Source organism: Rhinolophus sinicus, chromosome 16, assembly GCF_057876585.1.
Source record: "Rhinolophus sinicus isolate RSI-liver-muscle chromosome 16, RSI-T2T, whole genome shotgun sequence".
Classification (NCBI taxonomy): Eukaryota; Metazoa; Chordata; class Mammalia; order Chiroptera; family Rhinolophidae; genus Rhinolophus; species Rhinolophus sinicus.
In genome coordinates this window covers 148,665,617-148,684,917 of record NC_142516.1, presented here as the reverse complement: position 1 = coordinate 148,684,917, position 19,301 = coordinate 148,665,617, and the positions used below count along the sequence as shown (strand labels likewise).

At 39.4% G+C, this 19,301-nt stretch overlaps 1 protein-coding gene across 36 annotated transcripts in view; it reads right to left on the bottom strand.

The window, feature by feature from the left end:
• The window catches only part of DOCK9 (dedicator of cytokinesis 9), a 256,192-nt gene that overhangs the window by 105,463 nt on the left and 131,428 nt on the right, over positions 1-19,301 (bottom strand). For all 36 annotated transcript variants that reach the window (XM_074329465.2, XM_074329468.2, XM_074329454.2 and 33 more), the window contains exons 3-9: positions 14,807-14,896; positions 10,597-10,679; positions 8,827-8,896; positions 6,968-7,063; positions 5,842-5,976; positions 1,591-1,765; positions 570-637 (exon numbers count right to left, since the gene is read on the bottom strand). In XM_074329465.2, the coding sequence (XP_074185566.2) occupies positions 570-637; positions 1,591-1,765; positions 5,842-5,976; positions 6,968-7,063; positions 8,827-8,896; positions 10,597-10,679; positions 14,807-14,896 (717 nt within the window). The remainder of the gene's footprint in view (positions 1-569; positions 638-1,590; positions 1,766-5,841; positions 5,977-6,967; positions 7,064-8,826; positions 8,897-10,596; positions 10,680-14,806; positions 14,897-19,301) is intronic.

The following is a 19,301-nucleotide window of genomic DNA, read 5'->3' as shown; positions in this document are numbered from 1 at the left end:
GAATATGGTTGTTTTGTTTTTCTTTGTGTTTTTCAGTACCATGTATGTTTCTCAAAATTATAAAAACACAGGTGTAACTTTTTTTTCCATTCAGAGTGACCCATGAACAATTTATATATCACACACAACCCCTCTTTGGTTTAGTGGCAAGATTAACATGGATCCATCATTTTTGGAATTGTCTATTAACTTGAATAAGGGGTGCATATGTGTGAAATACCATGTTACCGTAGGAACATTTACCTGTGTATTTTGGATATTTCTTCAATACTTGCAATGTAGCATTAAATGTTATGGAGAAAAAAAACACTAAAAGATAATAATAAAAGAGAATACTTTGTAAGGCAATTTCTGGAAAACAGACTGAAATCTGACTCAGGTCAGCATTGTATTTCACCTCACCTAATATTCAGGTCAGAAAATAAAGGGCAGTAACTGCAATGTCCTTGTAATGTTTTACTGCAATGTAAGTGTTAATCATTGCAACAGATGAAATGAGAAGTATTTCATGAAATGGGAAATATTTCCATATCATTCCATGAAGAACGAAAGATTTAAGATGACGTTACCTTGACAAGTTCAGGCAGGTAGCTATCTAAACCGGAACCGGAACCTTCCAATTTGCTTTGCTCATCATCTAAAATGGCAAAAGAGATTACCTGAGTCACTCAGAGTTGAACATATTTTATTGAAAACAGGAGGAGGAAGGCCATTTCTCTTATGTACCCTCAAATGCAGTGGTTTTCAATTCTGGATGCCTATTAGAAACACCTTGGAGCTTTAAAAACAAAACATGGATGCACAGGCCCAGGGGTAAGAGTTAAACACTTGACAGCTGGTACAGCAGGGACACTGCCTAATTACAACGGACACTAGCTATGAACCCCAGCCACAGGGCCACACCCATGGGCTGCGCTAAAAGTCAGGCCTCTCCAGGCAGCACCCAGGCCAACTCACTCAGAATCTTTGGTGGGACAAAGGAAAGAGTATTTTTTAAGTTTGCAAGTATTTCTAAGACACAGCCAAAGTTGAGAATCACCCAAAGAACTGGGAAAAACAACAACCATGAATTGTCAAGAACATCGCCACATTTTTCCTATGCATTTAATCTGAGGCTTCTGTCCATCCTAACTTTGTCTTGAACATTCCAAAGGAAATGATTAATAACAACAATAATTATAATTAGTATTTCAAGTGCTGACTCTATGATAGGTTCTAGAGATAACTTTTTTTTAATTTAATCCACCCATCGACATGCATGGTCCATTTTATGTGCCCATTTTACAGGTGAGTAAACCAATGGTCAGAAAATGTAAGTAGCTTGCCCAAGGTCTCACAGCTGAATGGTATTTATTGCTGGGATTTGAACTCAGGTCTTCCTTTCTGCCTCCAAAGCTGTGGTTCTTCCCCTGACATAATTTCCTTATAAAAACAATGTCGAGGTAGGAAATCCACTGTCTGTGAAAAGCTCGTATCTGTCCTACCGCTCATGTACCTGTGCAATATGTATGTCTACTCTCTATACCTTCTGAGAAAAGTGAAGACACCCATAGAATGTGCCTGTACCTGGGGAACGCTAGGCCCACCTACCTTCATGAGAGTCTCCATTTCGCTTTTCTTGCATTGCAGCTTCAAAGTTGAGCTGGAGGATCTTGTTTAGAGTTGTGATCCATTCTTCCATTTCCACTTCACTATCGGCTGCCAGAAGATAACTACTTTTGTCCTGCATTTTGAGCTCAAAAGCAAAACGCCTGACTTTGTTGTTCTGAAATGGGAAAAGGGTAAAGAGACATATCTTAAATGAACTGGAATGGCCTTAACATTTTTTTCTCTCTATTATTTTGCTGACAGGTGCTAACCTCACAGGCATTTTGGACAAAGCTATTTAAAAATGAAAGCCCCTTTCTCATAAACCCCATCGCTATCCACTGTTCCTGCTTTATTTTCTCCATCGCTTTGTTTTTTCATCTACACATTACATATTTTACATATTCAACTTATTTGTTGTCTGTCCCCTCCAATGGAATGGAAGCTCCTCAGGGCAGAGATTTCTTTTGTTCGGTGCCGTATCCACATTTCCAGAACACTGCCTGGCAAATAACAGGCTCTTGAAAAATACATTTGAATGAATGAAATTTCACTGACTATTTTCAATTGCCCTAGCTTCTATTTTTTTTTTTTTAATGAACTGGTATGTGGTATTACATTTTAAAAAGAAAACTAATACCTATCAATATGTTTGACTTCTTTATCTGGAACTTCCTCGTCTTCTATGAGTCTCTAAAGGTATGGGACACAATGTCTACCTTCCCCATCCTTCCCACATGCCTCTCTCTGGCTTTTATGCCTGTGAAAGTGATCTACATGCACTAAGTGACGAGGGATGAACGTGTCCTAGGCCAGGGTTTCTTGACTTCTGCACGACTGATGTGGGGGCTGATTAATTCTGCTGGGGGGGCTGTCCTGTGCATGTTAGGTGGTTAGCTTCCTCCCTGGCCTTTCCCACTAGCTGCCAGTAGCATGTGCCCCACTTGTGAAGATCAAAACATGTCTCTAGAAATTACCAAACATCCTTTGAGGGGGAATAGCGCTGTCCCCCCACACCATGAGTACACTAGATAGAGGTTCAGCTCTGAGAACCATGGCACGAGATTCCTTATAGGTACAGGCAGGTAGAGGGACATGATATCACAAATTCCCACCAACCTGCGGGGCGCAGAGCAGACCCCTCACCCGCTAAAATTCTAGCTGGGTAGCTGCAGTCCCAAGGAGGACCGGGGGCCTCCTCCATGCAGGTCTCAGGGACCGGGCAACCTTCCCAAAGGCTGCGTAGTTCTCAGAAACATGAAGAGTGCGCTCCCAGCAAAGCCACACAAACTACTGTGTACAGACGGCCTGCTGTGGGCTCCATCACTGCTGCCGGGACCTCATTTAAACTTCACTTCAAGGCAAGAATCAGAGGAGTCAAAGGCTGGAAGTGAAATGAGTTTTCTCTCCCTCCCACTCCTCACATATTCACGATTATGAAAATAAAAAGTTGAAAGGTGGGGAGGACATTGGGCCTTGATTCTGAATTACCCTTCTTTCCAATCCTCAGTTTTATTATCTGTAAAATAAGTGTAATCCCTTCAAGGTTCTAAAATACTTTTAGGGCGGAACATTCTAAACTGGACTCCTTTCAGATCTATTTTAAAATTTAAGTTTAGGCATTTCTTTGAACTCAGAGCATTAATCAGCTAATTTTTACAATGTCCAAAAGCAATATTTAAAAAACAACAACACCCCCAAGGTAAAATCCATTTTACCTTGGATTTCTACATCCAGCCAAACTATCAGTCAAGTATCAATGTAAAAATAAAGATATCTGCAGATAAGCTAACTCTCAAAACCTTAACATCTTACACACGATTTCTCAGGAAGCTACTGGAGGATGTGCTCCTCCAAAACAAGAAAGTAAAACAAGAAAGAACGAGACATAAGAGCCTGGAAACAGGGAATCCAACACAGGGAGGAAGGCCAAGGGGATTTCTAGGAGGGCGGCGGTGCTGAGGCTGAGAAAGCAATTACACTTGACCCGTGAACAACACGGGTTTGAACTGCCCAGGTCTACTTATACATGGGTCTTTTTTTTTTTATCATAAATATACTGGAAACATTTTTTGTTTTGTGACCATTTGAAAAATTTGCAGATGAACCACATAGCCTAGAAATATTGAAAAAATTAAGAGAAAGTCAGGTATGTCATCAATGCATAACATATATGTAGATACTAGTCTATTTTATCATTTACTACCGTAAAATATTCACAGATTATAAAAAGTTAAAATTCATAAAAACTTACACATACACTTACAGACCATACATGGCACCATTCACAGTCGATTTGTAAAGATAACATACAAAATATGTTAATCAACTGTTTATGTCATTGGTAAAGCTTCCGTCAACAATAAGCTATTAGTAGTTAAGTTGGGCGGGGCAGTCCAAAGTTACACATGTATTTTTGGCTCTGTAGAAGGTTGGCACCTCTAAGCCTCATGTTGTTCAAGGGTCACCTGTAGTCCAGATGAGAGCAAGAAGGAGGGCTGCAGGAGCTGACATCCTACCCCAGCATGTAATGCCCACCACTCATAAATGAAGAGCAGCAAACACACCTTATCTAGCACTATGAAGACAGATCCCAGGAAAAATAATGAAGAGTTAAAAATGATCATTTCAGGAGAGGGGGGAATGGGTGAGGTGGGCATGGTGCAGCAGGAATGTGCCTTTTGTGTTACCTTTCTGCACTGTTTGACTGTTTACACCAGAGGAACCATCACTTGGATGAAAATGCAAGTTAATTTTAAGTAAACATGTAAACACATAAACAAGTATACCTGCAGGTCAAAGCAGACAGCTGTGTGTCTAACCTTAAACACGTTGGCCCCACAAAACTATCTTTCTTTAGAACCCAGCTTTGGGCTGATGTCATCAGCCAACACTGAATTAAAGGAGAATTCTCTGATAATGGTGACTGCATCTATTGTGAGGGGTTGTCAAGGAGATTGTTCATTAATCACACAGTGCCCTCTGTATGAGGGCCCCCAAGAGAAATGCCTGAATGATCTTCATTCGGAGATTGCTCGGGCTGCTTCTGACTAATTAGATTGTTTGTATCTATGTGTGCTGTATGACTGAATGGGTCCCCAAGCTAGAAAGCATAGAGCCCAGTTTGTCACCCACCCAAAGCTGGTGTTAGGTCTTTATACTTTTTCTGTTGCTCAATTCCACTTCATCTCCTTCCTATCCCGACTCCTTGTTCCCTTTCCTGCTTTCAAATCTAGTTAAATTTATGTTATCCTGTGTTTTATATAGCCTTGTAAGTTGCTACCTTAGATCTGCCTGAAAACTGGTGGGGGAATGGTTAGGTGGGTGGCTGGCTGGATGGATGGACAGATGGGGAAACTAACAACCTGCTTTCAAAGACAATTCTATAAAGGTATGGAAGGAAACACCAAACTGGTAAAAGTAGCTCTTTGGAAAAGGGAGCAATTGGGGTCAACAGGGACATCTGCATTATCTGTATTGTCTGATTTTTTTATAATATGAATATATTCATATGTTATATAAAATCAAAAATAATTTTTAAGAATTCTACAACTGCAGCTGCACTATGACAAAAAAAAAATCTCTGATATTGGCTGAATACTTACCATGTGCTAGCACTGTTCTAAGCTCTTTACAAGTATAAATTAACCCTCTCAGAAACCATATTCGGTACTATTACTATCCCTGTTTAACAAATGAAGAAATTGAGGCACAAGAGGTTAAATGATATCTCCAAGGTTACACAGCTGGTAAACGGTAGAGCGGGGATTTGAACTCAGTCTGGATCTGAAACCCAACCTCTTGACCAATATGCTACTTTGCCACTGGTACTACAATGATAGTAATAAAAGTCATCATTGAGATGCTAAGAACTGTTCCAAATGTTTCCAAGTTAACTCATCCAATCCTCCCATTTACCCAATTAAGGAAACATTATCATTATTCAAATTTCGCAAATGAAGAAACTTTAGGTAACAGCCGTTCCAAGGTCACACAGGTAAAGAGTGGCTAGCCAAGTTTTAAACACAAGAACTCATGTTCAAGAGCACTCGTGCCGACTACCACGTAATTCTGCCTCTATGTTATACCGGCCATCTCCTAAAAAGATGAAAAATAAGCCTTTTCTTATTTAAAGCCAGCTATTGTATTTCTACCACAAAATTGTCATTGTTGGAAGTGTTTGCTTAAATCTGCTAATTCACAGATGGTACTTTTACAAAGAAGAAAACTTGATAAAATTCTTTTCATATTTACCTGAACCACACCCATACAGGAATCCAAAAATATCGATCCTTTTGGTTCTTTGGAGATCTTTTCATCTTTATAAAAGTTCAAGTTATAGGAACCATCACCAAGTTGAATCAGGTGGAAAAACCGTCTTTTAAATGACTAAGAGAAAAATACACACAGAGCTATTGTTTTAAAATGAAAAGAGTCACAGTCTCTACCGATAACTCACAATTAAGACACACATACAAAAACCAGTTCAATTCTCTCCAAAACAAATCTAATTCTAGCCAATGCCCCAGGTAGCTGGGTGAGTTAAGACTTTCCATCACATCTAATAATTTCACTGCATTTCAATTCTGAGGAGGAGGTCCACTTAACAAGCACAGGTCATTTTTCTTACCCACAGAATTTGGGATTTTATATAACCACCCAAAAGCAGTGCTGTGAGTTCCAATCTGGGATGAAGCTCAGAAGGATGGAAACTTTCTCAAATCCCCAGGGTGTCTTGCTCACACAGAAGAGCAACCCTTCTCTGCCTCGTGACACTGAACAATTTTCCAGGCTCAGGATTATGACAGTCAGCATTTTCCCCAATTTAATTTTTATCTCCCTGTCCATCCTACCCCCTTCCCATTGTTTCTTCTCTCTCTGTTATTAGTCTTGGTTTTTCTCTGGTCTTGCTTTTCTTGTACACAGCTTTTTACACTGGTTTTACTTTTCTCTTTGCAACCTTCTTCCGATGTAACCATTTTCTCTTTAGTCCTCAATTTTTACTTTGACTTTGCAAAACAAGTAGAACCTCACAAAAGTGCTTAGGTTTAGCTCCTTGGTGCTGTTCTGTGAGGTACGAAGTATCATTGTTGAAGTTAATACGGAGAAGAAAGGCTGTGTTAATGACCACATCTTCACAACAGGCCAATGAGGACCTCTTCATGCAGTTGGTGAGAGGGTGATGGGGGTAAATGGGTGGAAGGGTCTGGACCAATGGAGGTTGATCTTACTGACCAAGGGAGGCATCTTACTAACCAGACAACGTCACTTCTGTCAGGAAGAACCCAAGATGAATGCCCCTTCATCTTGAGCATTATTCCTAGTCCTATAGCAAAAAGGGTGTAATCGGAGGGGAAAGTAGGGTGATGGGTCTCCTTACCCTCATGGTCACGCTTATTGCACTGTTCATGTTGCCTTTGTACAGCCACCCATGCTTGGTGATGCCCCCTTTCTGAGAGCCAAGGGAGGCAGCATCCTACGAGAGAAGGAAAATACCACAATCAATTTCCCGTTATTACCTATGTTGTTTACTGTGAGTCTGGTGAGTGGGAAAATCATTCATTTGGTGCCAGGTTGCCCCTTGGCCCTTTACTGAGTAATCATCTGACATGAACACCTACTTTAGAATCCACTGAACAGTGAGAGAAAGGGAAAAGCCTCAACTTCTGAAAACTCTAGTCCATTAAAAGGCAAAGCTAGTTCCAGTCCAAATTTTTATTTTTAAGGGTTTAATGAGCCACAGAAAGTACATACCATACTTGACCACTCGGATTGTAAGGTCTCGCCTGGTTTCATGAAAAATGTTTATAAATTACACTCCCCTATGGTTGAAGGACAAAAGCAAATTCCTGGAAAACTTCCCAGATGCTTAGTTCAGGGAAAGGTGAATACACAAAGGGAGGAAGGAGATGTGAATCAATAAAGAAAAGAGGGATAAAATGATGGAGCAACAGAAAGGAAGGAAAGAGAGAGAAGAACGCAACAGGGATGGTAGAAAAAAGGAGAGTTAGAAAAGTGAAAGGAAACAGCTAGAAAAATCAAGTTCTGACCCCAAACTCTGAGATCTGGGTTTAAGGAAGTGAAGCTGCCAGCTAGGGCTAAAAATATCAGCATATATTTGTACACATGACAAACAGACAGATGAAATATATACACACACAAACACACAATCTGGCAAATCTTCCACCACATCCTTCCCCTCTCTTTACGAGTGCCCCCCATTTGAGGCTGTGCCCAGTATCTACTTCAGCAGGTACCCTCGGAGGCACAGGCCACAGTGTCAGGCTACCCAGTTCACACCTCCTAAAACTAGCCTCTCATTTAGATATTTATTTTTGTTATCAAGTACACAACTGCATAAAGACCCGTCTTATGCTTTGTTTTAGACCATTTCAATATTAATGCTGGTGGTTTTATTGTTATTGTTATTATTCGCAAGAACAGAAATAACTTTCTTGTCCAGAATTTACAGTGTGTTCCGTGTGGCCTTACATGCATTATTTCAGTTGGTCCTCCTCGCACTGTGAATCAGCACCAAGTTTCTTGTTTTTCATTTGCAACGACTGTCTACTCATGCCAGAATTTTTTCAAAAGTGGTTTCTAAAGGAACTTCCTACCATGTACATTGTTCAAGTTCCTGAGTGGCTGGTGTTTTTGGCTTAGCCAACAATTAGAAAAAGAAACAAAAACTAAACTCACAATGAGGCATCCAATATTGAATAGGAGAGAATGAGGAAGGGCGACACTAACTTTAATTAATTATGTTTCCCTTGCTCAGTGGACACAGTTACCTTTATGTCCTGCTCTCTTTGTAGACTTCTCTAACCACCAGCATTTCCCCAAGAGCAAGGGGAGTGGGCTTCTGGGCGCTATACTTCACTGAAAGCCATCACTGAAGAAACAGCCATTTAAAATCTATTGGCTACCAGTTCATTTTAAGATAACCTAAACTTAAGGTCTAAGTAATCTTGATATCTTTTAACAATGTAGCCACATCTTATTCAGGCCTTTGAAAACGATCTCAGAACAAATAAACAGGGCCAGAAGAACATGTTATGCTAAGTAGTCAAGCTGAAACAGAAACCGTATTTCAATCGATCAAACAACACATTTAAAAAAATTCTTCCTGTTTCAAGAAACATTCCAATGCCTGTTGTGGCTAAACGTTGGTGATTTTTTGATGAATACTTGAAGTCTATAAAATCAATCAATCTTTAAATCTGTGAGCAATCATCCTACCTCGTCTTTGTCAACCTCCTCATCGACTTCATAGACATGAACCGGAAGTTTATCCAACTTGGCCACTTTGCTTTAAAAAAAAGAAGAAAAAAAAAATGTTTTGTAATTACCTAATCCATGAAGAGATGTTGCATTTCTTCTTCCATTAGCGGAAATAGCATTTAACCAATCTGAAGCTGGCCCCCTCAGATAAAGAATAGAAACCATCAATGCCACTGCTTTTCACAGTGGGTGATAAGGGTTAGTGAGCTCCAAGAGCTATGTAGAAAAGATGGCATAGCATGTTGGAAGTTCCATAGTTATATTCAAATGGGAATGCTTATTAATAACGACTTGATAGAATAACTTTTAATATGAACTTTAAGAGAGAACATGGAAAATAAGGTTACCACAGTTAAAGTGACTAAAACCACAATCTTAGATGATGGCATTAACAACCAAAAGATGACAATACCAATAGTGGCCAGCACTTATTAAACAGCTATGTGTCAGGCATCGTGCTGTGTACCTCACGTATGTTATCTCCTTTAGTTCTTTAGGTGGTCGGGGACTGGTGTTAAGACCATTTAACAGATGGAGACACTGAGGTTTACAGAGGGAAGAGCAAGTAGATGACACAGGCAGACTACAGAATCTCTGTTCCTAATCACTGTTACAATTCTCCCTCTCATTCTCATCACAACCAGAAACTCTTATGAATGCCAAAAGGTGAAATCTACCAGCAGTAAAATTACATTTTATAGTAAATACACCAAATCTCACAGTCTGTTCTCTTTTAGCCATGAGAATAGTATGAACAAGACTGTCAGTGAAGATAGGTTAATCTGATCAAACAGGGGAGAATTAAAAATCCCCCAATGAGTATTGGGTAAATATAGAACTAAGGAGCATACCCATCTGGAGAAGATAATGCTGGAAGGGAGTGTTCTTGGCTGAGGTTTAAAAAGAGGCATTTGGGAAGTTGGCTAAACACTCTAAGGAGTGGCTGAACCACACAAATAGGAAAAAACAAACAGCTAAGTCCACTGAGACTAGCATAAATAAATCAAACTCACAGATGCAACAAACACAAAGAAAAATATATTAATAGGATCTCAAGTAAAATTTTCATAGGCGAAGGTTACTTCTGAAACACAATCCATCATTAATTGCTTTCAATTTTTCATAATCAACTATACTTAAATTTGCCAACTACATCATTGAAGGATGAACCATTTTCTCAAGGTGACACCTACTCATCCATGGTTCACTTTAACCACCAGTAATCAATCTAAACATACTTGCTTTTGGTGCATTCTAGAACGAGTTAATACTTTGGAGAAGGTAAAGAAATTTATCTGGGAAAATCCTTATTCTTTGATATGCTTTTAACATATTTATTCAATATAAAATTCTTTTTGTCTCTTCAAAATATTTTTACAATAAAACACATTGCCGTGTATTTCAATATCTTTACATTTTCTTTGTTTTCTATTTTTCACTGAAAAAATTGCAGCTGCTTGTGTTTTATCAGTGGTACCCTGAAAATAATCACTGGGCATAATTAAACCAACCATGTGTTTATTACCACCTACAAATCCTAGATTACTAGGATTGCATTCTATTATCAAATACACAATAGCTAACCTGTATACACATAAACTATCCAGAAATATTTTCTCTAATTACTCTGATTGCACAGAAGTTACATAACTCCCTAAATGTTTTAAATACAAAGAATTTTCCCTATTGCGTATAGCCCCACCCTGTGTGGTCTGCCCATTTACTCACTTTGGAAGCTGTCGAAACTCTCCTGAGTAATCTTCATATTTATAGTTCACAAGATGCCAGTCAGAGTTATAGGTTTTGATACACTATTGGAGGGGAAGGATTAAAAAAACACAAACTATATGAAAAACATAAAAAATATACGTGCTGACTTTTAGAGAACATTTGGGAAGGTTTACGAATACACACCCACACAAACACCAAAAAATTATTTCCCCTCAACCCTCTCATGTCCAAGATTCTACCATCAGAGGCTCCTGTGAAGTATAAGAAACATTGAAACATTATCCTCGGGAGAGGGGTCCTTTAAGTTACCATCATTCAAGATCTAAGAGCAGATTTTACAAGGAGAGAAACTTCACCTCCTTTTGCTGCATTTACATTACAATGTAGTTTCAGACTTAAAAGCCCTTGGTTCTTAAGAAGTCATGTGGCCGCTAATAGAACATGAAAGTGAACACAAAGTGTGAACCACAAGATGCTTTCATGGTATTTACTGATATTACAACTGGCTCTGTTAGTCAATATTATATAAATTTGCCCTGTTTTTCCTTATATTTGTAAGGGACAGTGTGAGGTTCCTCGAAGGAAAGATCTGGATTCTAATGCACAATGGCATCACGACATCTTCACGTGTATGTGCGTGTGTGTAAGGACTGCGCAAAGTATGGAGTACGTATTTTATTGCCAAGGTGTCTATCGGTGATGCTAACCTACACAGACTGCATTAAACCACCCCAACTCGACAGACTCCACAAGCCAGCACGCTGTCTGTCATTCATCTACCAAGGAGGCTCCATCGAGTAGTGTGTAGAGCTTAAAATTATGAGGCCGCATCTGCCGTATCTTCACAGACGAACTAAGTCCAAATCAGTAAGTGAAATGTTTGATTTGGTTACCACCAGGTCAGCCCAAATGATTTGCTGTGTAATCAGCTTTTGGCTACACGTATGTTGACTTCACTGTGGCAAAAAATGAATGAATAAGTGAAAACATAGGTAGATAAATGTATTTACATCTTACCTCTTTTACTTGACTCTGGTTTTAACTAATATCACGAACAAACTCTCTATTCTCCTTACTTCACTTCTTTGTTTAATTGCCAACCTTTTTATCTGTTTCATAGCCTATGCCCTGAGGCAAACTCCCCTGGACCCCAAAGTCATGAAAATAACTACAGCAACAACAGTGAGTGCTTCTCTTGTGCCAGGCTTTTCATTGGCAAGATTGTGAAGGGAAGGTAGTATAAGTTTTTTTACAATATCATTCAGAGAGGCGGAATAAGTAGCAGAGAAGGGCTAAGAACAGTCAGGTGTGGGAACTAAACAACTCTTCGATTTCTTTGCTATGTAATTACAAATCTTTTTAAATACTATTGTATTCTTGTAAATGCTTGTAAGATTTCAAAGCATTTTCACATTTAGAACATCAGACATCCACACTCAAAATCACATCCCCAAACCAGTACAACTTCAGAATTATCCACAGGTTTGCAGAAAAAGCCACAGAATTTTCTCACTACTGTCCCTAGGTCCATTAGCGCAGCTCAGTCACATCTGACTATGTATGACATGGTCTTGCGGACGTGACCATATTCTCTTTGTTTTGGAAGCCAAATCAGAGACAGCAGCAGCCCTCAGAGCCATGGTGGTCTTCATCAAGCTCTGCCACTAAAGTTGTACCACCAAGTCTCTTGCAGGACATTACACCCATTCTGAAGCATAAAATGTACCTGCCCAATTCAAAAACCAAACAGCACAGACATATTGATCAGTGCATTTATGAATGGAATACCTGAATGCCCAGATTTTTAATATCTCAGGCAAAATGAGTAAGAAACATAATTATAATATTTAAATATTTTAAATTATAAGGAACTGCAAAAAAAACCCGTTGTTAACCAGGTTAAGGAGCCAGAGTTCACTCATTTAGTAAGCCATTGCTGGCTGTTCACATAGCAGGCACCTGTTAAATTCCAAGGCAAAAACACAGAATAAGGAAAGCAACCCCCATCCTTCTGGGGATAGAGAAAGTCTAGGAAACAATGGGTTCAATCTGAAATCAGTATCCAGAAAACCGTATCTCTAAAAACACAGAGATCAGACTGATTTCATGACTGACCTTTCAAACTTGTGAAATTCAATAATATTTTGAAGTTCTACTGAAACGTTTTTGAAGTTGTTTTTTTTAAAAGCCATTAGGTCATTCTCCATGGACGAGAGGATGGAGAGGAAGTGCTGTTCACTCCACCCTAGAGGAAGGGTCCCAGGAGGGTTAGTTATGCTGGCTCCAGCAGCGTAGGATGAAGCTGCTATTGCTCAATCTGCAGCAATTAAAGAACTTCATGGAGAGTTATCCTTCAAAAACTGTGCTTTTTAAGCAGTTGGGAGAATTGAATTAGCAATCAATAATTTTGCTACGTGTGTTAAAACGGAACAACAAACTTTTCCTGCAAAAGGCCAGACAGTAAATATTTTCATCTGTGAGGATCACTGTCTCTGTTGCAAGCACTCAACTCTGAGCTGTGAGGTGAAAGGAGCCATGGGCAACATGGAAACCTCCGAGTATGGCTGTGCTGCAGCACAACTTTACTTACAGACACAGGCTGCAGGCCAGAGTTTGCCTGTAGGTCACAGTTTGCCTGCATCCTGCTTTAAAATAAACATTGAAGATTCCGTAAACATACCTGGCTGTTTTGTCTGGAATTAATTTTACTAGTACAATAGCAAAGGAGGTAAGATAAGATGTTCTTTACCTTTTCAGAAGGATGAGAAAACATACTTTAAAATTTTTAAATATACATTTAATTTTTCAAAAATCTCAATGGAAACTAAATCTTTCATTGGTCTCCACTTACAAAAGCTTAACTTCCTTGTAGTGGGCTCATTTATTGATGGGCATATTTATCATCTAGAAAATGCAGATCAAATCCATTCTTTTTAAATGAAGGAATACTTCAAGAAACAAAATTAAAACACCTAATTAGTTCACCCTACCTCAAAGTACCTGGAGGAAGAAACAAACACCCCAGGGGGAAAAAAACAAACAAGCTATCTAAACGCAATAACTTCTCTTTCCTCCTTATGACAATCATTATTGGTATGTTTAAACAAAAATAACGGTAATCATACATTGATCAGGGATCTCAGGCTCTGTTCATTACCACCTGGCCCGTCATGAGTACTGAACTAGTCTTGAAAATAAAAGTATAAACACATAAATGAAGTAAATTAATACATAAATGTGTGTTGGGTCACCATTAAAAAGAGTATCAATAAAACTGAAAGCAACAAATGAATAAGACAAACAAAAACTCATAGACACAGACAAGAGTTTAGTGGTTACCAGAGAGTAACCGGGGTGGGGCAGAGGGTAGAATAGGGTAAAGGGGATCAAGTATATGGTGATGGAAAGAGAACTGACTCTGGGTGGTGAACACACAATGTGATATAGATAATGTATTACAGAATTATACACTTGAACACTATGTAATTTTACTAACCATTGTCACCCCAATAAATTTAATTTTTTAAAAAAAGAAAGATCACAAAATTGTAAAAAAAAAAAAAAGTAGAAGAATCATCATTTAAAAAAGAAACACACAATGCAATATATAGATGTCTAATATAAATGTACACTTGAAACCTATATAATTTCACTAACGAATATCACCCAATAAATTTATTAAAAAATTTAAAAAAGAAAGGTCTTAAAAAAAAAAACTATCAATAACAAAGCCTCTGGCATCATGTCCAGTGAGTCCATTTACAAGTTACTACAAGTTACCCTGTATGTTATGCCTATAAGTTCTGTAGAATTCATGTTTTATCAACACACGTGACCCCGGTTTAATATTTCTGTCCAAGTTTCAGACTCTGAAAAACTCATGTTATTCTATTTTCACTTCCATCATAAAAAAACAAAAAATGTAATTACCTTTCTGACACTTCCTTGAAAACATCATTAAAATCTAAAGAAAACGGGGAGGCGTGAGGAAAAATATATGGTGATGGAAGGAGAACTGACTCTGGGTGGTGAACACACAATGGGATTTATAGATGATGTAATACAGAATTGTACACCTGAAATCTATGTAATTTTACTAACAATTGTCACCCCAGTAAATTTTAAAAATAAATTAAAAAAAAAAAAGAAGAAACTCCAAAAAAAAAAAAAGACTTTAAAATAAATCAACGTAGAGGAAACACGTTACCTCTGTGACGAACAAGCTCTGTGCTTCCTCTTGTGCATTTTCGGGAACTGTGGAGCACTTGTACCGACCCTGTCGCCTGAGAATGGCCGTCTGTGAAGGAAAGCACAAGGTGAGGACGCGGTTAATTGAGGAAGGAAAGTCACAACCCCCAAGGGCAGCAGCCATCAACAGTCCCTTCAGCCTCCACCAGCCGAGAAGCTTCCTCCTTAGGTCACATACAACAGATACAACTGGACACACTGACGCTCAACGCCATGGAGGCAATGGCTCCTGCTTCTTTCTGGTTCAGGGACACGATGAGCCCTCCAGGGAGCCCTTCTGCTCCCCTATACAGGGTAGAGGCCCATTCAGCGAGTCCCTACCACTCCCCCACCTCAAGCACTTGATCTAGTCCCATTTTATTGCCTTTAACTAGCCTTAATTGCCTGTGTTATTGTGGTAAAATAGGCGTAACATAACATTTACCTTTTTAACCATATTTAAGTGTACAGTTCAGTGTCACTGTACATTTACACCATCGTGCAACCATCACCACCATCCATCTCTTAATTGCCTTTTGCGTCTGTTCTTGTACACGGCCACTTCCCCCCCTGCCTAAGAGCAAGGGAACCAGACAGGTAGAAGGTCCTTAATCAACATTTGTTGACTGAATTCATGAATTGTGAATGTTACCTCCCCTCCTATGGACCTTAGAACTATTCTTGTTTTGTGAGGCTTAAATGTTTATTTTAAATAATAATATGCCTCCCGACTTAAGCAGCAGCAATATACCCCAATTAACATTGATTGGAAGAGACTATAGCGTCAATCTGAGGAACCTGGGTCGCAGGCATAAAAAAGGAATGTTCTAGATGTTTTTTCCCATGGACTATAATCCTTGGAACTCTTAACAGACGATAGATATAAAAACAGCATACATGAAAACATTTTGCTAACAGAATCTACTCTTGTCTCTTCCTGGCTAATTACTAAGATGGGATCTTCCCAGTACCCATCCTAGAGGAAGCTTTGGGTCCAATCTGGGATCCCTTTCCCTCCAGCACAGGTGGAGAATCCCAGGGCATACTTTTCTGTGTAACTTAATTGTATTTCCTGGCCACATTTTCTCTGTTTTGTGTCTGCTTCACCTATATTTACTCTTTTCTTGCACTGTGTCTACCTTTGAAAGTAATGTTACACCCTATTTTTAGTATAAGTCTCCCTTATTCTAAAGGAAGGGAAGAAAGGAACTCTGTGCGACACCAAAGTCCTTCACAGGTAAATAGTGAATTCATTCAGGCTCCAAGGGGCCTTTTAGGACCCGAGGTCTCGGTTTCTTTGCGAATATCACAGAGGGTGACTCTTGTTACCCACCTGTTCCCATGCAATGCCCTAGAGATACGTGACAGTTATAAGCACTGAAGAGACACAATCCATTTAAAAAGCTTCAAAGTAACACATCAATTATTAGAGTATCAAAACTGTTAAGAATCAGGTAGAATATAAGTAAAGGGGATTGTTCAAGAGATTGTGTATGCTTCTTAGGACCCCACTTAACTGGGTTCTTACCTTGATTTAGTTGGGTCTATCAATATTTTTGAAACTAATGATTATACTTTTAAAGTGTTCAGGAAATGGCTCAGGTCAAGAAATAAGACTACTAGGGTCATTTTCAGCCCACTTCTCACCATCACAGGACTAGGAAGAGAAAAAGTGTCGCAAAATGTTCCCAGTGAATGACTAAGTCCAGAAATTTGAATTATGTGACACTTTTCCAAACACCCCTTTAAAGTGAGAAAAATAATAGGAAATGAAGCCTTTTTAACTGTGTAGATCCAAGTGCCATTATACTCTCACTTTAAAAAGACAGCAACTTTAATCATTAAAGAGAGACTTGATGTTTAACAAATAAGAGAGGACTAAACGCAATCAAAGCCATCGTCCAGGTTCTTATCGCCACCAATACTAGAACACTGATACCAGAACAAAGTCCTACGATTTTGACAGTCTTCTGACCAGACAGAACCCTTCCCCCCGCCCAGACTTCATCCAAATAAACTTAATGCATTTCTTTAAAACCTGTCTCTCAACTTAGAAGTTTCTTTAGTACATGTCTAGCTTAAGTGCTATTTTTATGTATATTTCTTTTTGTACATATCTGTTTTCGATAATCCCTTTTAGATGCCAGCTATCCTTCCGTACATGTGTTTGCTGTGCCTCACACCGAAAAGGGGAGTCTATTTCCCCTGCCCCTGAATCTAGGCTGCCTTCAACCAATAAAATGAGGTGAAGTGACATGCCAGTCCCACCTTAGCTTTAGGAGAACGGGGAGCTTTTGAGTCTTCCTCTTGGAAGACAACCAGCACATTAGAAGAGCTCCTTGAGACCACCGTGCTGCGAGGGAGTCCATAGCTAACCATGGAGAGGCCATATATAAAAAGATGCCCCACCAGCCCCCAGCTGGTTCCAGCGTCCTGGCTGAGGTGCCTCAACGTGAGTGAAGAAGTCATCTTAGACATTCCAGACCCTGTAGACACCAAACAAAGCAGCGCTACCCAGCTTAGCCTCAACCAGATTCCAGAATTGTGAGAAATAATCAATTATTGGCTTATGAGGCTTGGGGGTGATTTGTTATTTAGCAATAGATAAGTGAACCACGATTGTAAGAGACTAAGGACAGCTCCTAATTAGAGTATTGGAGAATATTGCCATTTCCATGAAAATGTCTTTCAAATGCTAACAACAGTGTAGTGTTAGGCCGGAAGCCCTGGGAGGATACACGAAGCTGCGGTCTGGTTTCCACGCTCCCCCTTCCATTCAGTCAGCATCCTCGTCGTGGTCACGGAAGAGACAGAAATGTCTGTTAGACCTTGACAGTAGACTTTAGTGGCTTCTCTTCCTAAACAATATTCTATTGATCATTTAAGGGTTCAACGTAAATAGCACTTTATCCAACCATTCATCCATCCATCTATTCATCCTTCCCTCGCTCCCTCCCTCTACTGGGTCCCCACTTTCTACTACCAGACACTGAACTAGCAGTTGGAAACACCAAGTTTAATAAAATGCAGGTGCTGTTCTTATAGAGCTTACAGTCTGATGGGAGAGGAAGATGAAGAAATAAATTATTGATCAGTACTACAGAAGGGGATGAGAAAAAGCACAGACGCACAGGCTGCTATGAGAGGAAAGAGGAAGGGAGTCTAAATCTGACTGGGAAGCGAAGAGGGTGCCATCGAGAAGACGTGTTCCAAGGCAAAGGCACTTACGCTAAATTATACAGGAGGCGTACAAGTGTACACAGTACAAAAGGAGAGAAACTTGGGGATCAGCTGACCTTTGGTAAGCTAAAAGAACAAAGTCAAGACATAATAACTGAGATTAGCTCTTTGTACACACAAAAGAAACAAACCCATTAAAAGGACTGAAAATATATATTCTATGTCAAGGGAAAAACTGCCTCTAATAAAACTTGAATCAAACAACACTAAAACCCCACCAACCCACAGGTTAGTCAGAGGTTTTTAACTCATTTGGGAAAAGAATGGGCTGACAGAAAGAACAGGGCTTGCAAGCCTGGAGCACTTTTGTCAGTATCTTATCACCATTTCAAAGGAAAGGCTGGGATCCACGGGGCTGGGGTCCCCATGGGGACCACTGCGCTTGGCACCAACGAGGGGTCATCGTTTGACCCTCCCGTGCCAAGGTCTTCCCACTCAATGTCTTTGCGAGTCCAGCCTCACCAACCTTCTTGTTATAATGTGATCCCCATCTCGACTTTCCTAATTAGAGACAACACACAGCCAAGCAGTGTATCCTGACCTGCTCATTAATTCCAGTTCTGAATGCATGTTATTAAATGGCATTCCGGTTTGTTCTCTTGTGTGGTTGGCTACTACAAGTCAGTTCTCCTGAGCCCAAATAACTCTGGTCATAAAGCTCCAACCTGGTATCTGGACTTGCAACGTTCAGATTTGACCCTAAACCTTGATGACCTTACAAATCATGCCCCATGAGGCCCCGTCTGATAGCTCGCCTACCTCATTAACCAAAAGTCTCCTGCAAACACATGCCTTTTTTGCCTAGCAGGTTGTGGATTCGTTTGAGGGCAGGATATATATCTTTCTATTTGCATCTCTGTGCAAAGTACTCAATAAATGTTTCAAGAACGATTAAATAAAATAGACAATGGAGACAGAAGCAGGAGCCTACCAATAATCACCCATTACTTGCATATAAATATTTTTTCTATTACTATAAAAGTTCTCTGGTCCATTATGGAAATGAACAAGGGAAGGCTATAGCATAAGTCAATGTTCTATTTTAATTTCTCTAGATTTTATGTATTAAAAGTCACATTTGAGTAATAGTCTATTGTATGCCAAATCAATTCACATTAAATTTCTATAGTTTTATTTATCTGGTTTATAACAGAGTCCAAATCAATACCAGGAGATTTATACTCAATGAACACTAAAACCCTTCTCAAAACTTAGCTTAATTTTCTTTTTCACAG